The following is a 24,218-nucleotide window of genomic DNA, read 5'->3' on the forward strand; positions in this document are numbered from 1 at the left end:
GAGCAATTAGGAGCTTGTTTATGATCTGGAGGCAGTTGGGACCATAGTCACCAAGAGCATCACTGGCAACTCTGTAATGGATTTAAATCTTGCAGTGCCCACACGGTCTCCCTGCACAAGAAACCATGTGTACAGTGTGTAAGTTTGCCATTGAACATGTAAACGATTCAGAGGCTTGACCTCTAGGATTTTCTCCTGGAGAACTGCTGCTCACTGGATATTGTTTTTCAGACCATCTCTTTAAACACTGGAGATGTTTGTGTGGGAAAGTACTGGATCAGCAGTTTTTGAAATACTCGGCCCAGCGCATCTGGCACCAACAACCATGCCGCATTCATTTAGGCATGTGGATGTGCTCACGTCTACATGCCTAAGTGGATTTGGTTGCTGATTGGCTGATTAGATATTTGTTAACGAGCTGCTGCAAAGGGTACGTAAGAACTGGCCTGTGAATGCATCATGGTGGTCATGTACTGTTTTTGTTACTTAATTATTAAAGCCACCACCCCAAGGTGGAGCAGCTGAGCTCCGTCTGCTCATCATCTTAAATCGGTCTCGATTCTGCTTTTTGCTGCCTGCAATTCATACCCTATCTGTCTGTACGAGTTCCTCTTTCTCTGCAGCTTCCTCTCAGCTCAGACCTCCTCTGGTGACTCAGTCTGAGGCCGTCATTTCTGCTGACAGGAAACACTCAAGTTACTCTTTTAGCTCTCTGGGAGATATCGATCTTCACACTGCTCTATTCGTGACCCAGAAAACCAGAACTTAACGAAACGCACCGTCAACTCAAGCTGCTGTGGATAAAACACATTTGTTCATACAATGTGACTTTGATCAAATCAATTATTTTAAAAAGCGATTTCATAATCAATTTTCCACTGCTCATTTGGGTCCAGAGGGCAGCAGAATAAGCAGATGTGTCCAAACTTCACTCCCAATCTTTTTGTTAAACACCAAAAACATGCTAAAAGGACAAAAACCAAGACCAAAACGAATGAAAATGTACTAAAATTTAATCATTCATAAAAGCTGGAAAATCATCTGTGACAGGGTAACACAAGAAGCGATATTAGAGTTGGTTTAGTACAATATATTTTCAGCCTCAAGACACAAATCAGAACGCACCATTTCCCCCATCAGTCTATAAAATACTAATTTCCTTAGCTTTATTATGCAAAAATGGAAGTAGAATATATTATGGGAAATATGGAAGGCTTGCAGCTCTCGATATAAAACAAAGTCACTTAGGAAAGATGTTATTTCATCAATACACATCCTTGTAAGTAGGAGCGAGTAATTTATGGACAATGACGCATCTTCATTGACACTGTTAGTGCAGAAATGTACAAGAAGACCAACATTTCACATGGATACTTTTGCGAACGCATTGTCACAATGTCTCAAATATCTGATGTTACTTTTAATAAAACATTTTAGTTCCCATAGATGGATATAAATCCAAGGTCTCCTCTTTTATATTGATATTTCCAAAAGAAAGACAACTTGGAGAAGAGGACAAAAACAAAACAGTTGTCATCAGGCTGACAGTAAAAAAAGAAGAGGTGGATATCTTTGCCATTAAAGAGCAGAAAGAAAGAGTTTCTTGAGAGTATGTGCCGTCTCCTGCCATTTTGCGAGTGGTGAAATTTCTCTGTCAGCCTTTTTCAAAATGCTTCGGAGAGGACTTGGAATGCTGGCACGATCCACTGGGAAACAGTTAATCATTACAAGTTTCTGAAAGCAAGAAAAAGAAAGAGTAAAGTCAGAAGATTCAATGTAAACGATGTGGACACAACTTGTTCCTGAAACATTTTAAAAAGTCAAGACGGTGTGTCGACACTGCAGGACATTTGCCCACCTTCAGTAGTTCCCTGTGGCTTTGAAAAACCTGTATGATTATCAAGATGGAAATGAACAACCAGGGTTATTTTTTTAAGACTTGAATTCTTATAAGTTGTGAAGCTCTCCAGCTACAAGGTGGGCTGCAAGCCTTTATTCCTTGTTCCAGTGAGAGTCCTGGATAAATGGGAGGGCTGCACTGATGTGAAATAAATACTGAATCAAATATGCAGATCAAAATAATTCCACACCAAATTGGTCAAGCCCTGGATGGAGGCTGATGACCCACTGTGGTGACTACTAACAGTAGGAGGATTGTTACTATTCTTTTTCATTTTAAACTGTAAAAACATGCAGTTTATAAACCGAATGTTAATTTTGTCAACACGTTATCCTCTTAATTCTGCTGAACCTCAACTGTGGCAGTTAACATGGATGTAAACACCTAAATAGCTACTACATATAGACACACACATGTACGTACATATATATAAGTGTGTTTCCTTTGCTTTTCTAAAATATAAACTATAAAATGAAAACCATCAGCGAATCCACAAGGGCACAAGATGTTCACTTGCTTAATTTTCAGCTGTTGCAGGATAGAGACCTCACATGGAGCCAACTGGATAGGCTGTTCAGTTTTTCCCCTTCCACCTTCTATCTTTTCAGAATCCAAAAAACGATGGGAAAATTAGACTAGACTTTTCACCAAAGCGCTCTCACTGCTGCAGTTGTTCATGTTTCATTTGAGCTGTAGCACATTTCCTGTAGAAGGCCATCCCATCTGCACTCATGTCAGCGATTCAAACTTTGGGAGCATCAGTTCTTCGGTACTCTGCCCATTTTTTGACACCTGACATTGGCTGAGTGTCCCCCCCTTTTGTACTTGTCATTTTACTTAATTCTCTAACTCCTTGTGTATTTAACTCATGAAATCACTTTCCTATAAAAGCATAATTCAGCTGTCCAATAGTCACTGGCACTTGGAGTCAGTCCATATAAAGGATGTTCTTGTTGCAGTGAAAACTTTTACTTTTCAGCTGCTCTGAATCAGTGAAGTGAAGCAGCTATATTGAAACCATACAAAATATTGACTTTCTTCTGCTGAGGCGAGACGCTTTGAAACAACTCATAAATGTTCAGCCTCCACCTCTCTAGAAACCATCTGTCCTCTTGGTGAACCTTTGTTTCCAGTTTATAAAGAGATTTACTGTGGCACCAAAATGTCAGAGTGCTGCTTATCCCAGTTTATGTTTTTGTTGCAGCTTCCCAAAAATGTCACATGAAACATAAAAATGTCAACTTCGTTATGCTTCATATTTGCTGCTTTGTAAGACAAAACAATCACAGTATAAACTGTTTTCTGCATTCACAAAGATCCATCAAGCAGGGAGGATTATGACATCATTTCCCTAGTTCATGAGTTTGTGAGCCACAAACTCATGAACTTCAGAGACTGTCTTTTGGGATTTTAGCCCAGTGAGGAAGCTGGGAATTAACAGCATGTAGTGGCTAAAGCATACCTTGATTTGACTCAGAGTGTCGCATGCTTAACTCACAAACATTTCCTGAACGGCAAGTACAAGTGTGGACAAGTCATAACTGCCTCAGAAGCAAATCATAGTAGTAGGGAAAAAGAAAGACTCAAACTTTTGAGTCACTATCTGAATCACTTCCAGTGTGATAAGGAGAAAATCTACAGTCCTATTGTGCAATAAACATCATTCCCAATGTGTCTCTGAGGCCTTAGCTGCCTGAGTTGCGCCAGCTTGAGCATGTGTGACGTATGTCTATGACAAGATGATCGCTGTCAGGAAGCTAGGAGGTAAACAACAATGGTGCTGCGAAAGATGCACAAAAACCTTAAAGAGGAAGAAAAACATTTGAAATGTCGAAGTGTTGCACCAAAAGGACAGTTTGGGTTCAGTTTGGGAGGAGTGCTTTTGGTGAATATCATCAGCACACTGTAGAAGCTGTTGCAAGACGGGAGAGAAAGTAGCAGAACTAATGAGACTTCCAGGAGTCCAGTTTGCTCCCTATTCATTACAGTGGAAATGCCTTGGTTTGCTTGATGACCAGTATATACAGGAGCTCTCACCATTTTTATAGTCATTACCTGCAGAGTGGTTTAAAACATGGAAAAAAAGGGAGCACGGTATCTGTTTTTACTGACATGAAGATTATATTCAGTGTTTGCAACACAACAGGCGTCATTTAAGAAGCTAGACCAAAACAATGTCCACAGCATCTCAACCAAACCTCAAGTCTCCAGAGGCGGATTTTTTTTTTTTATATCAAAGCAAGGAGACTGTAAACCAAAGATTTATATTGACAAACAAACATCAGACAATAACACAGTGGTGTAATTAAGGAAAAAAACAGCTGGTAATTTCTGTGAATTTGTTGTAGGAACAAAAAGGCCAGAGAATCTCCAACAGTGCTCTCTATAATTAGATTTCATTACAGTTGCACTGCTGCAGCAGCAGGTGGAGCCACCACATTCGCCAAAATTCATATAAGCACACTGTAAACCCTCTTTGATCCAATTAAAATGGAGGATGGTGTAACCGAAGACACAAAAAGAGGACTTGAGAGGCCTCTGGTTAATTAAAGTCCACATGAAACATTCACTATTAAACCTACAGAGATCTTGTTATTTGCATCACACCAATCCCCCCGTCCAAAAAAAAAATCATCATAATAATTATTGCTGTAGGTTTCTAAATGTTCTGTGATAACCCAGAGCTCGGAGCACAGCTGGAGCCTTGCAAATGTCTGGAATAAATTTTGCTTTTACACCCACTCACCTGGCCTGGAGCTATCGTGGGATGGCAATTTAGAGCAGTGTGCAACTTGACTTCTTTTTTGTCTTCTTCTTTTCCATCGGCGTTTTTCTGTTGATCTGTCGCACCAGATCATAGAAAATCTACAACAGAGAAGATTTGATGTGTTTCAGCACTTTTCTTCAGTATATTATGGGATGTACGGAGAGAGCTACAGCTCAGGAATGATGTTATCGGTACTAATTCCTGTTGACACACAACACTAAAATGCATGAAATGGTGGACAGCAAACACAGTTTCTCTTGTTTCATTTGCTGGTCTAGCGGTCAAGCAGCTTCTGTCTTTAAAATTAAAATCATACAATTAGAAATTTATTTTTTTAAGACAACTAGAAACACAAAGTCACTAAGTTAACACTGAATGCTCTTAAGAATATCATAAGAAGGTTGTGTGCATTTATGGGAAACTCTCAGGTGTGTTAGTGTAAATCTGCAGCTGATCAACTAAAACTCAATATTTATATTTTTACTCTATTGTCACAGCGAGGAGTGCAACTAGTCAACCAGACATTTAAACATGGATTCCCTCTCATGCTTCCAAAGAAATAAGTCTGGTAAACATATTATTCATGTTTTATTCATGCAAAACTGCAGGTAAGTGTTGGGTTTAGGATGTGAAGACACCACCTGCCACTACACCCACAGCAGATTTGAGCCCCCCACTGAGCTGACTGACACACTTAATGGCTGACTAAAGTAAGATGAGGATGACTATTACTCTGACTTGCTGAGTTTGTTGTGGGAAGTGAGAGAAGCAGCTGCAACAACAGAAACAGTCACGCAGACAGGTGCAGGTTATGCTGGTATTGCACTGGTGAACAAAGGACTGAAGACTGGTGAACTGTCAATTTTAATTTCAGATTTGTTTTCCACTCTTCCTGCAGTTAATTTGCTCCTTTAGTTAACTGTTTAAAGCTAGCTACTCCACTAACCTGTGCCTCATCTGTCAGGTGTGTGTACCCTTTTTGGCTGGCCTCGCTGAGTCACTGAGGTCTGGTGCTCCATTTTAACTTCTCTATAATTTGTCTCAGTATATCATTTATAATGCTGGTTTAGTCGAGTATATTCCCCATTTGCATATTTAAATAAAATGAACTGTAAAGTCTTTCAGGATATTTTAATGTTGTGTTGTTAAGTTTTAGTAATAGTGTTTACATTTATTGCAGTGTTTCCAAGACAGACTTTACTAGTGATGTCAAGAGTGGCCATCTGACTATGCAATCTGTCCCCACCAAGTTGCAACTGTTCAGCTGGCTCGCATATGTAAATATTTTACTGTAATACAGATATAAAAGCTTGAAAAGCATGAAGATTTTTACCTTCAGTTGGTAAATGTCTGCTCATTTTTCCTGTTTAAGGGCTAAACCTTCCTTGCTGCCTTTGCAGGTGAACAACAGAAATACTAGCCTGCTGAACCAACTATTCATATTTTATCAATGTTCAACATCAGGTAGCTTAAAATACCCCCTATCAATCTCCCTATTTGTGATGGGAAGTTATAAACGAGCAAAGCAGAAAGTAAAGATAGATGACAACCGTGTGAACCAGCACAGTTCTGCAGTGCTTTGGCTATGCCCGAGTAAACCTGCATGTAACCGCTTGACTGGAGCGATGTATCACCACATTCTGTCGACGTTAACCTGTGCGGAAGGAAAGCTGCTGGTGATGGCACTGTTAATGTTTACCTACTGGGCAAGGTAATTTGAGCTGTGCACAACACTAGGGCTGCCACAAACGATTATTTTGATAGTTGACTAGTCACCGATTATTTTTGCGATTAGTCGACTAATCAGATCATGCATCCATTGGACGTAAAACGTACAGCTTATTGCACCAGCAGCATCTGCTCTTATATAACTATCATTAGCTTACAGCTTTAAGTGTTTAAGGTATGTGCTAACTAAAAATAAAGACAAGATGATAGTTTATTACATTTGAATGAAATTTGCAGATTGTTTCAGTGAAGTTTAATAAACTCAGCCGTCTGTTCCTTGCTATCTAAAATATAACAGGACACCGGAGTATATTCTCCAGCATCTCACACTTCTGATAATCAGCTGTCTGCCTGACGTTCATTCAGCTGTGTAAAAACTATAACTTTAATCTCAGCCAAACCGATTTACTCAGGAACAAATAAAATACTGAAAAAAGCCAAACAATAACATTGTTAAGTTATCTAAGTGACTTATATATCATGTTTAACCTGAGTAGCGAAAGACGGCGGTGGGTTTGAAAACGATTTGCCGGGAGTCCGGTGTTCTCACCGGCTCTAGTGAGCCTTGAATCCCGGCTAGCTATCGAGCTGGTGGGTAACAGACGTCTCCGAAAACGTCGGAGCGCTTGTCTTGATAATGTGGTGTTTGATAAACTGAGCAGATATTTGAGGTTTACACAGCTACATTCTCACCTGAAAATATGTTAAACATTTATTTTGTAACCCAGAAAGAATAATAAGAGTAATTTTAAAACTAACTAGCTGCCGCCGTTGTTGGAAACTGAGCAGGCCGGGGAAATGCGGGCACAGGAGGAGGATGTGGTTCCTGAATTTGGACACAGCTACGATACCGGACACTGCTTCTTCTTCTTCGGGGTTTAACGGCAGCTGGCATCCTTGTACATGCAGTGCTGCCATCTTCTGTTTCAGTCCGTTATTACACTCTTAAATCCTACTACTTATCCCTGCGTCTTTTGGGAACAACGCCTCGACTAGATTTTCATAGTAGACGTAATCGTGACTAGTCGACTAATCGTGGCAGCCCTACACAACACAATGTCAAAGTGCCTCAAATTTCAAAGTCATATAAGATAAAATACGATTTAATGACTGAAGGCTGTCGACCAGTTTTGGACAGCTGTGGCTCAGGATACTAAATGCCAGATTTCCTCGTTCATCCACCTGACTGTGAGAGTGATAGATAAAAGGTATTTAATGGATGTTTAATTTGTGACAGTTCATTCACTGTTAGCCAGCTAGCTCCAGTACTGTTTAAAAAAAAAAAAAAAAAATGTTTCTTAATGGCAGGGTGATGAGGGTGCTGCTGTCCTGAATCCCTCATCTAGTGGCTGGACATTCTTCAAATCTATATCTTGGAATCCAAACTGAAAACTTGTCAGTTGTCATCCTTCTGCGCTGAAGATCTGCAAACTGCAAACTAAAGGGGTTGTTCTAAGCAGGAAGAAGAGAACAGGTGCTGCTACTCTAGACATAAAGAGGCATCCACACAGGAAGCAACTAGCAGCAATGTGGCAAACACTTAAAGAGCACTTAAAATCAGGGTGAAATAACCACTAAGTGATGACACTGAGTGAGCGGTCACGGAGCTCAACTTTATTAACTTAAAGGCACACGATTGATGCAACGACAAATTAGAGTGAAGGATACCTTTGACTGACAAATGAGAAGGCAAGACATACATCTGAGGGTTACCTAGGCAACCTGAGACTTGAATGTCCACAGTGACTGACTGTCAGCAACAAAGCGGTATGTAAGCAAATCACTTCCCGTGGACACTCCTTTATAGAATGTTGTAGGGAAAAGTTCAAGATGGTGGAGCTCAAGTCCAGGACGAGAAACTTACTGGGAAGGCAGCTGATTACTGCTCAGTTATTTACTGTCAGAAAGTTTATATGTTATTATTTATGAATTCATTCAGTGAACCACCTCCTGTCTCTATACTGTAATTTTGTATTTACCATTTATTTTGGCCATAATAATTATGTAGGGAAATTATTTCTTTTTACAGTGGCTTTTTGGCCAATTTTCAGATATGACATTTCATAAACGTCAAAGGTCATCGCTACAGTCCTATCAGACAGTTGTGACATTTTGACATAATTGGCGTATGAAGGCATGCAGTCACTGGTGCAGAAGCATAATGAAGAGAGACCACACGTGCAGCGTGTGGTATTAGCACTTACCTCATTAACGTTGATCTTTGATTTAGCTGAAGTCTCTAAAAAGGCACAGTTGTTCCACTGACGGGCCAGGTTCTGACCCTGCTCCTTCCCGACCACACGCTCATCCTCCAGGTCACACTTGTTTCCCACCAGGATCATGGGAACCTGATGGATTAGTGGACATGTGACATGTTCAAAAAACAAAATAATGAGGAACTTTAGTTTTATTTTTGTGCAGATGTAAAATGACACAAAAGCAATGAAAGAAACATACATAAACATGCCTTCTTCTTCATGTTTATCACAAGTTTCAGGAATCTGATCAGAGGGTGGATTTTAATTAAAACTATCCACACGATCATTATCATCATTAATAATTACAATGGTGGCTCCCAATGATTATGGAAAACAAGACAACAAATATTTGAATATATTAGAAATGCTCAAAAATGTTGACCAAATTCATGTTTGAACGATTTCATCACAAGACTAAACAGTGGTTAGAAAGCTTATGTGCATACCGAGGAGCAGAAGGTTGCAGCAAAAAGAGACCTTAACCAAGACACACAGACCAGCTGAGCAACCTGCTATGAATAAATAAAGAGCGCACACACTCAGCATGCTCCATCTCTCTTGATTTAGAGAGAGGAGAAGGCAGCAGATCGCAACCAACAGCAGCTCTGACATTTCCACCCCGTCACAAAGTTCCTGCCCCCCTGCGCTCTGCCCTCTTCTCCCACAGTGCTGACTTCAATGAAGGAGAGGTGACAAGGGCAGATTATACAGTGAGACGCTGCCAGTTTTCCCTCTGCAGACTGAGGAGGAGCCTCAGAGAATTACAGCATTCAGATGTTTATTATACTCTGCCAACATATCATCACTGGTCGGTGAAAACAGACATCAGGTGTTCCTTCCAAAAAACCAACCAACCAAACTAAAAAAAAAAAAAAAGGATCTTTTACACTTGTTCCTATTTTTTGGTGAGACTTGTATTTATGTCCTAGATAGACACATATATGGATTTATTTTTGCTCCCTCTGCAGATGTGCACCAATGATGTCTGTAGAAAGGGCTGGTCAATGATCTATCCAGTGCTTGCTACTCGTTTGTTTGTTCAAGACAAACATAATAAAGGTTTATAATATAATAAATATATATAAATAAATAAAGATGATAAAGTTGTTTAAAAAGGAGTCTGTCTGTGGGTCAAAGAAATGCACCAGCATTTTAAACCAAATAAACTATTACTGCTGCTTGTTTTCAAAGCAGCAATTTTATGCGAATAATAGAAAAGGAATCAAGAGTAAATTAAGCTCCAATTACTTTTGTTAAAGCATTATGACATTCTGGGCCAACAGTAATATCTGCAACAGTCTGGCTCATGGTCAGTGGTTACATTTTTTGTTTACTCAGTATTTAACTTCCGTTTTCCACTTTAAAAAAACGTGATAAATATATACATATATATACATGTATATGATACAAACTTTAACTTTGTATCACTTTAGTGTTGAACATTTTAGGGATATGAATGAATACTGTAAATTTAATTACGCAGTAGAATATTTCAAACACATCTGAATGTGACATTTAGCTATCTATTGTGGGGGAAAGGAAAAAAACAACAAGTTTAACAGAGCAAACACACTCCTGCAATAGTGCATGCTGTATCTGCAAAAGCTATAAGAGCTTCTTAATATATGCCTAGTTACAACTCTTGCTGCTGTAGACTTCAGACACACTGCTGCCAGTGTGAGGAAAGAAAGAGAAAGTGAGGGCATTAATTACTGTAATTAGTGAACAGAGGTAAGTGGGCAGATATCAGGTGAGCAACTGACAGTAAAAAGTGTTAACATTTTATAGGCTGGATTTTTTTTTTTTTTAAACCTGGCATCTTGTGCCGAAGGGTTGAAAACACCAGTGTATGATCATGTCACTTTTTACCACCATTTTAATGCTATACCAGTACAGAAGCTCAGAGATTCACATATTATACAGAGGAAAATGTCGCAACAGTTTGGAAAAACAGGACTTTGTAGAAAGTGTGTGTGTTTTTGTTTTTTTGGGGGGGCGGGTGCTTTCAGTTTTCACTTCTCCTTCTCCTACAGCAGGACTGATGTGGAGGTACGGTCTGAGTGGCAATCCTTCAGGACAATACTACAGCAGGCCTTAATGGTGGGCCTTAATGGATGCAGCTATGCGATGATGTCAGCAGTGGCACATATACTGGGTCCCCACTACAGAGTGACAGCCATTCACACTTGCATATATAAATGCCAATTAACCATTAACAAGCACAAAAGAGGAAACCAGAGAATCCAAAGAGAGCTCACACGGGCACAGGGAGCAGTAAAAACGTACGCTAAGCAAATTGATTGGACAGGTGTACTGATGGTGTTTCTACTAGCCAATTCAAATGTGTGAAACTCATTTCCAACACTGTGCTACTAGGCTGCACAGTGTTGGAGTGGTTAGTGCTGTCACTTCACAGTAAGAAAGTTCTTGGTTGAAATGAGGGTTAGAGTAAACAGCTGATAGTTGTGGTAACCGGTGCTGTTCTGCAGTGCGGTGACATAAAAAGAGGTAAGTGGCTGCATGTCGACTGTCTCTGAATAAACTGGAATATAACCAAACAACCAAAATACAGGTGTAATCACATTCTGCATCGGTATGTGGACGCCAGCATAGAAGAGAACGTAGCTCTGGCAGACCAAACTCTGCAAACCACAGTTTGTATGTCTCCCATGTTATATGCAGCATAACGCGTATCAACATTCAGCAACTTTTGAAACATGATTTGACTAATGAGCTCCAAAAATTCATGCTCAATATTGTTTGGACAGCATTTTCCTTTAATAGTAACTCTTTTTTTTGCCTTGTCAGCTGTAATCAAGTTTGACCAATTAATTGGTAGATCCCTTTCTTTTTCTGTTAATTAATCATTCGTGTCATTGCTGAAGTAGACATTAAAAGGTTTGTTGCTTTTCTTGGCCTTCTATAAAAAAAACTTATTGGAAAGAAGAGATGCTTGGCTGTGAAGGTTCTCAGTCATCCAGGTCATTGTAGTCAAAGGAGCTTGCGAAGAAAAGCGTCTGGACTTTAAAGAAGTCCAGATGCTTTTCTTCGCAAGCTCCTTTGACAAGAGATGCTTGGGTTCTAGAAAGTTATGAACCCTAAAAGTTAAAAACCTTTTTGCTTGTGATGTATCAAATAATTAAAGAAAAAAATTAGGTTTTGTTTGGGAATTTTCATTGAACAATGAGGACAAACATTTTTAATGGGGACCTCTTACATGAGAGTGCTTTATAATCAAAACAAGTGTGAAAATTGTGTTAAACTCACATCCTCTGTGTCCTTTACTCGCAGGATCTGCTCCCGGAGGTCCTGCAGGTCGTTAAATGTTGACTGCGCTGTAATGGAGTACACCAAAGCAAAGCCCTGGCCATTCTTCATGTACAGGTCCCTCATGGCCGTGAACTGTTCCTAAAGAACGATAACAGACGGCATCAGCGGCCGGTCCACAATTTCCTCGAAACACCCCTGCATCCTGCTCATGTTTGACTTACAGTTCCAGCTGTGTCCAGGATTTCAAGCATACATTGCTGCCCATCGACCTCGACTTGCTGTTAAAAAAACAACAACAACAACAACAACAACAAAGGTGCATTTTTACAAGACTTGTTTTATTTGAAAATGTTTACAAAGTCATGTGAAGCAATGAATGTGTGTGCAGGTTAGGTCATACCTTTCTGTAGGAGTCTTCTATTGTGGGGTCATACTTCTCCACAAAAATGCCTTGCACAAATTGGACTGTCTGTAATGAAGAAAAGAAAAGGGAAAGAACACAGGACATCATTACCAATCCAAAACTACTACACTCCTCTTTTTCTCCTTCTTCTCACCTCCTCCTTTATTTTCTAGGTGTGTTGGGTGGAGTGTTGATGGATTCTTCTGCTCTTATTTAAAGGAAGCTGGCCCAGAACGAGCCAGTCTTCAGCATTCCGAGATCCTTGCTTTAATTTGTCAGGGTTTACTTTATTTTTATTACTTTAGGGATGATGGTACAAGGTCCCCCCCCCCCCCCCCCCCCCCTTTTAGCCAGTACTTCAGGCCTTTATTTCATTTCTTGTTTAAATAAAAGAACTTAGTCTAATAAATCTCGGGCGTGGCACTCTCTTTGTATGCTTAGCCACAGCTGAGCCTTAATGTTTTATGGATGTGGCCATAACAAGCTTATTACAAAGACAATCTGACAAAAACATTTAATCCAACTTCAAGTCCTTAAATAATAAGACATAATTGTAGCTCACGTTTTTTTATATTCTTAAAGTTTGAAAGTTTGATCTACAGTCCTATGTAGATATTTTCATTCAAAGCAGGATGCCAATTTGTTAAGAGGTGAGAGATTTTCTTGCACAGATGGAGGTTTGATCGCTCCCAAAAGCAGTTTTAGGGAGCACCAAACGTAAAATTAACTCCCTGCTTTCAATTAATAACTCCTTTTATAACCATTTTCATAAAGGTATAACATACATTTTCAGGGTCTCTTGTGGCTTGAAATAAGCCTGTGTGAATGACACACCACTGGTCTGTCACCTTACTGAGATATCTTTGCATTTTCCTGTTATTTCTGGTCATCTGGCATGTCTGAGTAAATTAAATCCTGCTTTAAAATCTGTTTAAAAACTGTTTCAAAATATTTGTTTAAACAATGGGCATTCTTGGGCGAAAAAATGTCAATGTGTGCTCTTTTACTTTTTATAGTCTGAAATCATACAAGGAAAAGTTTAAGATTTCTGCTGAATGATGTAACAGACCGACTGCTGTTCCTGTGTCAGACTTTCAATCTAACAACAGATGTACAGTAAATCCTACCTTATAAAGCTCTTAATGTTCAGGGTTTTTTCTGCTTTACAGGATTTTATCTCAGGATGATTTTGAGTTTTTACAGGTGACCGGTTGTGCTTAATCCTTGGACTCTACAAAAAAAGCTTTACAGGACTTACAGTTCAAAGTAATTCTTATTTATATTTCCTCTGCCTCGGTGCACAGAACCTTGTCATTTTAGCTCCTCTGGCTTGACCGTTATTGGCTGCCCCTCGTAAGACGGAAAGTCAGAACAGCAGGTGGCTGAAACTTCTGTGCTTTCATTGTTACGGATTCAAGAGTGGGAGGAAAAAGAGCTTTTGGATCACAGGGATTACGTCTACGCACACACACACCTCACTACTTGAAACTTTGGATATGCTTAAAGCGATCATCCGCTCCTGTAACAGTCTATGATAAAACACTGAGGAAAAAAACAGTAAGACCTGTTCAAGGAATTAGTTTTGCATTTAAGGATATATGCATGCTTGCTTTCTTTATAAGTTCTGTTGCTGGTGAATTTAAGGGGTAGTTAAATATGTAAAGTATCCTCATAATTATAAAATATGAAAAACACCTCTTGTTATTGAGATAAATAGCTCAACAGCTCTGTAAACCTCACTGAGAAAAGAAAACAGTAATTTCAGCTATGTGTAAATAAAAACTTTGCAACTGTGTGTGTTGTAATATTATACACACACACACACATATTTTTTTGGTTTGTTTGTATTAATTAACAGCAAAATCTTAATTATTTAGCAGTACTAGACTTTGAAAATATAGTGGATTTATAAAGTCTGTAAAAGAAGAATGAATGCCCTTTAACCTTAATTATAACTCAGCTCTATGCTTTATAACTACTATATAACCCAACTATAATAAACTGTATAAATAAATATGAACCTTCCTCTGTCTAATGGGAAGTAATTTAGGACTTTAAGGGGCCTATTTTACACTTGTCGTTCTTGTGATGTCACTGCCACTGAATCGAGCCACCCTTTGGTGTCATTTTGGCTGTCTCTCAATTTTTCTAATCAAACATGGGTCCCGTGGCAAATGATGTGTACGATTGTACACTCCCAGAGTACTGCAGCAATCACTCGTGGAGCTGTGGCAACATCACTATTTGCACTCAACATGACCAATGTGACGAATATAATGGACCCATTACTCAGTGTCAAAAGTAAAGGAAAAGGATGTGCTTGAAGAGAAACTGAGCACATAATAAATATTTTAGCGATTATTGATTAATGGAAGGTAAAACTGTAATTAAAATTAGGATTGGATTCATTTACAGTCTTGTATAAACTCATTAAAAAATACCCTCGGCTATCAAGCTTTAGTAGCAGCCATCACTCACCAGTGCAGACTTTCCCACGCCTCCCGACCCCAGCACCACAAGCTTATACTCGCGCATGGTGGGCAACTTCACTGGACAGCGCAAGAATCTGTGAAAATACAGAAGACAGATGCTAAATATCAGACAGACAATTAATGTGTTATTTTCACTGAACTGTGTGAGATTATTCTGAATAAGCAAAACCTTTTCTGTCACTAGTTTTCTTTATGTTCTCATCTCCCTGGAAAGAAGCCTTTAAATAATTAAATAACAAAATAATAATAGTTAAAAAATAATATATATGCTGACTGAATAGTTAAAAACTTGTATCAAAGTTTTTAGAGCTGTGGATGATGTGTGTAGATCCAGCCAAATGGGTAAGGTTTTTAAAAGACTACAAGTAATAAGTAATGACCCTAACACTGGTGCTGGGAGCCAAACAACCGCCTGTGGCAGAGCATTGGATCTAAACCAAAGCCTGCTGACATGAAAAGTGTCTGATGAAACAACAGATGCCAAAATGTGCTATCAGCAGTGCCTCTGCCTGACAATACAAGCAAAAGAAGTCCTGACAACTGAGATTGACTGGAGTCTTCATTTTTAGTGTGCCTGGAGGGCAATAAGCTCTTAGGATAAGCCCTGATGCATTTCGAATAGTGAATCTACTGACTAGACACTGATGTCAGTGTGAACACCCCCGTCAGTATCCACAACAATGAGAAGTCACTGTTGACCTCAGAGGATTGAAACCTAATCATTCCCCTGCCAAAAAATTTTGCTCGACTTCCCACCCACTATCAAGAGACTTCATGATGATACGGGCGTCACCTCTTTACATAAAAAAAGAATTTGAAAAAAGATGGGCTTACTCTCTCCAGGAATTCAAACCAGTATTTTTCCTGGAGGTAAAACTCAAGAAAGAACTACATCTGCAATACAAACATGCAAACTTTAATCTGAAGCACACTGTGAGGCAGATTCTGACAGTGACACTGCAGTCAGCAGGTAAGCCACAAATAACTTCATCTCATTATAATACAGAGGAGAAAGACCACAGAGAATGACCCGTCATTAAACTTCATCAGCCTGACACATTTCTGTAAGCGTGACCTAGAAAATATTGGCAGAGGAGACAGGAGATGTCAAAGGAATGAAAATGTTTAGGATGAAGACAGGTATTTTAACTGAAATCTGCCCATTATTCTCTAGAAACCCCTCAGTGAATGTAAAGTGAGATTATACCAAGTTAAATTACTGCCTCTCATTTTATCATCACACTCGTCAATGCTGTGGGTTTTCATCTACTGCCTGTTTGATTATTTAAGAGGAAACTTCAGTAGATCTGACTAACTTCCTGTGTGCTTTCAGTGTTGACTGATTGTAGAATTTTCATTTTAACTTGAAAGTGCAGAAATAACAACCAGTAACAACAATGACAAAGTTTCAAAGTAGTATTAAAAGAGAGGCGTATTTTAAAAGTTATTCTGAAATGCAAATGTAATGTTCATTTGATGTATAAATGTCAAAGAGGGGGTGATGCAGGCTAAAATCTCATTTGAGAGCCTCTTTGAATCTACTAATTATGCTAGGTCTGTGGGACCTTTGTCAAATGTTGAGCCAAACAATACAAAAACCACTCTGTCACACTCGAACAGCATTTGCAATTCTAATGACGACATATGAAGCATCACCAGAAACCCACAGTGTGAGGCAGGCACACGAGGCCCTCTACAAAGCGCCATTGTAATGACCCTCATCTACTCGAGTACGCCATACAAACAGAAAAAAGAGATCAGAGCGAGCATGACCACTGCACTGAAATCATTATTGTGGCGAGGAGGGTAGGTGTGCACGTTGAGACGCCAGCATGTGCCTGATGCATTGGTTGATGCATAAAAATGAAGGTTGCGGAAAATGAAACAGTGTTTAAAATGTAAATTTATGTAGGTGTCGCAAAACTTGCTTCAAAGCCTTGGTATCAGATAAGAAAACTAAGCCTTCCGGTGATTAGATATGAGCCTGGGTTCAAACAGTGGCCCTATCGAGCATGCGAGCTGTGACCACCTTCACTAATCCCACTCATTAATTTTTGCTGGCTTTGGTAATGAGAGTACGTGCCTGTGAATGCTAGCAGCACTGACAACTAAATATTCAACTCCATTTACAAATGAACAAAGACCCTTAAAATCCATTTTTAAAAATGACACATTATCCATTTCCAGGTCCAAAGGCAAACACACACCGAGGCACTGAGAGTTAAAAAGGTCTAAATTATTCTTCAATAAAATGCTCAGCGTGGCTGTTTTCCCAGATGTTGTAAAAAAGGTTAGTGTCCTGGCATCAATGAAAGAGATAATTTCCAAAACTGAGCAAGAAGAAGCTAACTACTTACAAGATGATATACCATGTTCAGACTTCAGAAGACACTAGGACATATTTTCATTCTGTGAAAAAAACAAAACTGCTCAACTTACTGTGTACACGGCTGCTGAAGATTACAACTCCCTCTACATCTGGGGAGGAGGGGCTGGCAGATCCTCAGGTACAGGGATGTCAACAGGAAGGGTCCAAGGGTTGCTCAGGTGCCGGCAAGGCCACGCCAAACTGTTCAGACAGAAAAAGAGTTCTAAATTGAACAATTATCATCCAGCAGGAATGACAATTACAATTTGACATAACTGCACATCAACTTTGGGAGCAACCTTTGTTTTCTTTCAAACAAATTTTCTTGAATGCCAACTACAGATATAGAAGAAAACTAACCAAACATTGTCAAAAATTACACTAATGGAAAGAGTGGTGCTGAATTATGGTTGCATTGCTTAGTGTTTCTTGCAATGAAAGAAATTCAACTTCAGAACTGCCAGCACAGGCGTCAGCCCATGAAATGCTCTGGCGCAACCTTTAGCCAATTAGATGACATTATACAACTATCCTGAGCGTGAGATGTGGCTGCCTGTGCAATCCAGCATCAAAATGTAGACAAAGCTGATCATTGCAGTGGATAATTAAACTGTTGTAAAGTCCTATATAAGAGTTACTAACAGGCAGCTAACTTGACTTTTAACAAATGCCAATGCGCAATAATAACCTATTACACCAGCAAAGATACAACCCACCAATGTTAGGAATCTCCTCCCATTAAGCACTAAAGTAGCGCATCAGTTAAGTTTGTGCTGAGGGACAATGATTTCAGGCACTGACAATGAACAAGTTGCACTTGTTCTCCAATGTGTCTTTCTCTTATTTTTATATATTTCTCCTGTTTACTATTTATTCCTGCTGTCTACTAGTTACATTTTAATTTGACACAGTTAGTGTGGAGCACCCACAATTTTGTTGTACAAGTGCAATGACAATAAAGAGCTATTCTATTTTAGGTGACTGGCAATAGCTACCCACTCAAGGCAATTTTTATCCAGTTTCCTCATTGATGCATTATATAAATAATTTCATTATTCTGAGATTAACTAATTCAATCTGTCACAGTTTCTAAGTGTGGATGGGCGCAGCACAAGCTCACGCCTGGACTTCCACATGCTTTGAAGTTAATGTGCGCATATGGCAGCTATACTGATGAATCATAATCATCATCAAATGAGAGAAAAAAGGAAGAGGATACTTCTAACAGGCCTGGAGCCAATTACAGTTGGCTAAATCAGTCAGTGTATATCATAGCTTGTATATCAAGCTGCAAAGATTTGACATGTTGAAACCAAGAAATTATGGAAACTCAAACAGGCCAAATTCTACCGGCCAACTTTTTGGGGGCGGGACAGTCATAAGTCAAAATTTAACTCACTAAACTCAAACATCTGAGACGTTAATTCAAAATTTCAACTTAACTCTGTCAGTCAGGAAGCTCCCCCCCCCCCTTCCAGTGGCGGACACAAGTTTCAATAAGAAATGCACTCCTGGAGCATTATTCCCTGTCATCTGTGCATTCTATGCCACACATTGTACATTATGAAGGGTAGATGGGCTCTTCTGTCATCTGGCAGCCAATCTATCAGTCATTATAAATGAAATGCTGCTTCATTTGTTTTACACTGCGGAAACTTCAGCTAGTAGAACTGAAAAATGATTGTTCCTATTAGAGCTCTTTAAAAACAACTAAAAAAACAAATAAATAAAAAAATCACAGAGAACATTAAATGAGTAGAAACTCAATTACGGTTAAAACAAACAAACAAAAAATAACTTAAAGATGACTTATTACAAACTCTTAACACCTGCCACCAACATTACACCAGTCACCCAAAAGAAGGTGATCAGAAGCACTGTAAAACTCTACTGTGGTGCGTTTGTGCAGTCACATGGAGAGCTTGATGGACGACTCTTTATGGCTATTTAAATAAGCTAAGGTCAGCTGTCATGTTACATAACAAACGCAAAGTTACTCACTGTTTACAGGACCTGTTGCTGATCAACAAACAGACAGTAAAATATGCTGTTCTGAACTATTTAATCAAACAGAGTAATATTTTTTAGACCCCTGTTTCCAACCCTGAGAGATACTAGTATCATGTGTCAGAGCCAGAGGGAGGGGGGGATTTTAACTTAAAAGCACAAAAAATACTTAAGTTAACTTCCCTAAATAAATAAAACGTGTTTTTGAAGAAGTCTTTAAAGTAAAACTTTATACATTAAAACAGAAGGCTTCCATTCGACAATTAAATGACAACTTGTTTTCGGGATAACTTTTGTAACGTAGTTAGTTTCGAAAGGAAGGGTGTGGCTTTTAGTTTCTCAGCGCAGCAGACCTTCACTGTCAAGCGTATTAAAACAACCAGTCACAGAGAGAAGTATCACCAGTTAAACAAGAAACAAATGTGAGCCGAATGCCAAGTCTAGGAGTCTAAGATGCCCCAAAAGTAGTCACACTTCGTCAACTCAAATGTTAGCATTCTGCTAGCACATTCCGGTGAAAGCTAGCTAACGTCCTAGCCCGGAAAAGACATGGCGAGGCTGTGCGGGACAAACGCCGCGTTAAGTAATGTCGGTTCCGCGGAAGAAATTCCATCGAGTTCACGGTTTAATATTAGTTCCAGTTTGACAAACTCTATTTTAAGTTGCGCTACGGGTAAAAGAAATGTTTAGCAAACACCGGGGCTAATAAGTTAGCTAGCCCGTTAGCACAAGAGTGAACTCTTAAAAATAGCTTTTTCTGTTTCATCTGATGCTAACGACTCTGGTTACGCACAAGTTAGCAAACAGACATGCTACTAAACATGTTAGGATAAATGTTTAAAAATATAATCGGATGTTAAAGGACTTGAACCGCAAACCACATTTGCACCGATAACTCGTTAGTTACTTGTTAGCACCTCAATCTAAGTTAGCTTCGAAGCTAAGCTATTTTACCACCACTATTATTTAATTACGGCGGAACTAGAAGTAACTCTGGTGTTTCTTCAGAGACAAACAAATGCTTAGAGACTAATGATCAAAACAATGAAGACATGGCCCTAATAATTACTCACTAAAATAGCAGTTTTACTTTGAGATAGAGCTGCAGAGGGCACTCACCGTGTTCCGCTATGTGTGCGCTAACTGAAGCTGTGGATGTACGGAAGGGTCGGGGGAGGGGGGGGCAGAGAGACCGTCGTGTTTGATTGGACCAGGATCAGCCAATCACTGCAATCCAGGTTACGGTTCAATTACAACCTCTTCACTTTGAAAACAAGCTCCAGTTACATACTAGAAGTGGGATAAAGCTTAAGGTAAATAACATTACACAATTTGGCATTTATCATATAATCTTGTGTACGGACTTAAACTCTTCTGCTTCGGACTCGATGAGTAAATATTATATGTAATGGTGTAAATGGAAAATATCCTTCATTTATTCAGTTTATGAACCACTTTAAGTTGTTTTCCTCTTCATTTAACTCTAACAAACTATTCATATTCTATATGCCTTCACTTATGGTTTAGATCACATTTGACCAGGGCCAATGAATTCTTACATTACATGTCTGCAACAAATTTTGAACTACAGATCAATTTTGAATGTATCCTCCCTTCCGTCCTCCCTTCTTTGTCATAAAACAATACTCATAACTACCCTTTATAATTATCAATATTAGTTAAACATCAATTAACACTTAATTAATGCTTATTGCAAATTTCTCTGTACATTTAAAGCAGTGGTAGGAAACGAGTGTGTGGGACTTCAGGTACCATTATAATCCCCACTTTTGAGCTCTCTTTTAGTCACACTTCAGAGTAAATGGATTTGTTTGTTTTTGCATTATGTCTTACATAGTAGGTCCTTGTGCACGCAAGTGTAATGGACAGAAAGACTCACAGTTTACTTTTTTCGTCTTACTGATCATTCAAAGCGCTTTTAACTACATCGCTTTGTTCTATACACTTCGAGCATTTTATCTACCTCACATCCCTGACCAATTTAGAATTACCAGGTAACATAATATTCATGACTTTGGACTGAGAGAGTACCTGAAAAAAAAAAAAGACTCTCCACGTATTGTGAAGTGGCTCTCATGTCTGTTCCAAGGCACCACCTCTTAAGGCACCCTCTGACCTCTGTATGACCCATGTTCTGTATGTGCACCATATATGATCACTCCTCTGCCTTTTTACTGTTACAATCTCCAATTTCCTGTTTTCTGTGTCTGTCTGCATGCCGCCTCCTCCTTTAAGTCCTTTCATATTCAACACATGTATATATTTCATATATATAATCCTATCATTATGTTGTGATAAAAATATATACATCTCTACATATCATTTTTGTGTTTCTCATGGATGAACCCTCAGGCTTACCTCAGGGTCCCTGCGCGGGATGCACTCTTAGTGCAAAGTTTACTCCAATAACTGTAAATTTGCCACCTTGTCACCTTGTACATTCATTCAGCTGCACTTTATACTCAGGCACTGTTGAATATATGCAGACTGTAATTAATTTACCATTTTATTTGCTTCCTACCTTCCCTGTACATTAAGGGCAGTATGTCTGGTTTACTTATTTGACATAAATCTGTGCATTTTTCTTTTATTTCTGGCTAAAGGTTATGTTAGGTTACAGGAAATGCCTGTAATTGTAGAGTTAATCCTAAACAACGAAAGTGTTTTCATATTTCGGCTCTGGCGGGGAAACCCCCTGATAATATAATATAAATAGCACTCACCGTGGCAGCTGTTCTGCTTTAAGTGCCTTCAATATATTTACAGTATTATTAGCAGTAGTTTTACATCTAATACATGATACTAACACTGCACTATGTATTTACATCCATTCAGCATAACTAACTTTATGCTCATGCTGCTGGGAAACTGTAACAGACATACGAAAACTATATTTACAGTAACCAATAAGGAAATACATTTAATATTAAAAGATGATTAATTTAACATATGATGACATCTTTGTTTTTTAAGAGTCTCTGTATGTATAGAAATGGCTGATAAGCATTTCTCATGCTTTCTAGAGCATACAAATAAACAGCAGAGGATGAACATCCACCGTTCTCTCCTTAAAGCATCAGATTTTCACGGTTAAGGTTGCAGACAGTGGTCTCTTATCTGTCTATATTCGCAGATCTTGAACAGCTCATAACTTCTCAGAAAATAGATTTGGCTCCCTGAAAGAGAAGAGAAAGCACAGCAGAGGGAAAGACTCCAGATTATAAAAAGTAGCACAGCTGCACTGCGGACGGATGTCTGGCAGGTGATTTTTGAAGTGACGTCTGAAGCTGAATCCAATAACGTGTTCTTTGATGTATATAATGCACAGTGATGTGATATAAAAAGCCATTCATGTTGCTGTGCTTCCTCATTTTGGAGTGCCAGATTTGAAGTGACAGGGACGGCATGTTTTCTGACAGCTATACAGTTTTTTTGTCAGATAAACGTTATTTAAAGTGTCACATTGGTTCTGTTACGGTTTTTGTACTTTTGGCAGCCAATCACATGCTGTTATTTGCCTGTTGCCTGAGGGATTTGACTATATAAAGTGGCTGTGTATATAACATGTTTAATGTGACCTTTTAGTGCAGACTCTCTCCTCAGCTAATATACATGTACTTGCAGTATGAACAGGCATCAGATAAGGCAGTGCATATTTAACTTTTGATCACAGCCTCTGATATGATTTTTTTTTCTCCAGGAGAGCTGAGCTGGCGCCCACCATGCCTTTCTGTTTGCTTACCTGAGAGGTTTGGGTGCAAACAGTGCAGCCATTTTAGCAGGGCTGAGGCCAAAGTCACCACAGACTGAAGTCTGGCCACCTAAGTGGCTAACCAGTGGTGCAGGTGAGGGTGAGGGGGCACAAAAAACTGCAGTTACATTCAGGAAGCACAAGTATTTTTTCTAGCTGAACTTTTTTTTATTGGCTGTTGTTCCCATATATAAAAAATGCAGCGTTTTCAACAATTCCATTTTTTATCAAAATTGGTTTTTATTTGATTTTTTTCCCAGTCAGACCTCATTAACTTGTATATGACTTCCTCATCGCAGCCTGCATAGACAAACAACCGAAAAACTGATTCTGGGTATACAGCTTTAGAGCGCTGCAGGAATGAATCCAAAACCCCGGAAATGAGTTAGCACTTCTTCTACTTCTAGTTCCCTGTGGTAGGCCTGTGGTTTATACAGGCTTAAGACGTTTTCACATATTGTTCCACTGCAGCTATTCCTCAATTCAGACTGTTTAAAATGTGAAAATCTTCTGCAGCTCACACGGACCTTCAGTCACAGCTTCTGCTTTTGTGTGCTTTGGGTGCTCAGTTAGAGAAGAAAGCAATGCGTATGTATCTGTCCATTTACTACTGTCACAGATGGAAAATTAAATATTTCCTTTATGGTTTCACTGATTTATTTGAATCTTTTGATCATTTATTTGGTGAACTTGATTCTCCATCAACAGCTTTAAGTCCTTTCTTAAGTTTAGCAATGACCATACATTGAGACACTTTTAAACACCATTTCTTTGTTTCATTTGTTCTGTTTCTTTTTATAATGTAAAGATTTCATGAAAAAAAAACCACATTTTATTTTGAAGCAAAGGTCTCATCACCAACTTGCAAACCAGGGGTGTCAAATGTAAGATTGTGGGCCAGAATCAGCCCGCCAAAGACTCCAATCCAGCCCTCTGGATGGCTTTGGAAAATGTAAAGAGGGGCATAGATTTTGTTTTAACTGCATTTTCCAAGTTGGTTTTTTCTAATAGCTTTTTTTTAAAGCACCAAAGTAATGATGAAGATAAAGAAATGATGGAAAAGTTCCTCTTTTTTCACTATCTGCAATAGATTTGTTTTTTATTATATGAAGATATTTGAAGAATTCAATGGTTAAACTTCTTTATACTGACAGAAAGAGGAGTTTCACTGGTCTGACCCACTTAAGGTCAAAGTGAGTTGCATGTGGCTAACAATGTAAAATTAGTTTTACATCCCTGTTATAAACCTTTCA

The 24,218-nt window shown here is 39.0% G+C and overlaps 1 protein-coding gene across 1 annotated transcript; it reads right to left on the reverse strand.

The window, feature by feature from the left end:
• Positions 1-993: 993 nt before the first annotated feature.
• rap1aa (RAP1A, member of RAS oncogene family a) lies at positions 994-20,365 on the reverse strand. Its single transcript, XM_087833603.1, has 9 exons — positions 20,313-20,365; positions 17,258-17,387; positions 14,805-14,892; positions 12,324-12,392; positions 12,145-12,201; positions 11,921-12,061; positions 8,600-8,743; positions 4,647-4,765; positions 994-1,734 (listed from the first exon to the last, which is right to left on the reverse strand). The coding sequence occupies exons 3-8, from the start codon at positions 14,859-14,861 to the stop codon at positions 4,676-4,678; spliced, it is 558 nt and encodes a 185-aa protein (XP_087689729.1). The 5' UTR covers positions 14,862-14,892; positions 17,258-17,387; positions 20,313-20,365; the 3' UTR covers positions 994-1,734; positions 4,647-4,675.
• Positions 20,366-24,218: the final 3,853 nt, after the last annotated feature.

This window comes from Neolamprologus brichardi, chromosome 20, assembly GCF_056152115.1.
Source record: "Neolamprologus brichardi isolate AB-2024 chromosome 20, ASM5615211v1, whole genome shotgun sequence".
Lineage (NCBI taxonomy): Eukaryota > Metazoa > Chordata > Actinopteri > Cichliformes > Cichlidae > Neolamprologus > Neolamprologus brichardi.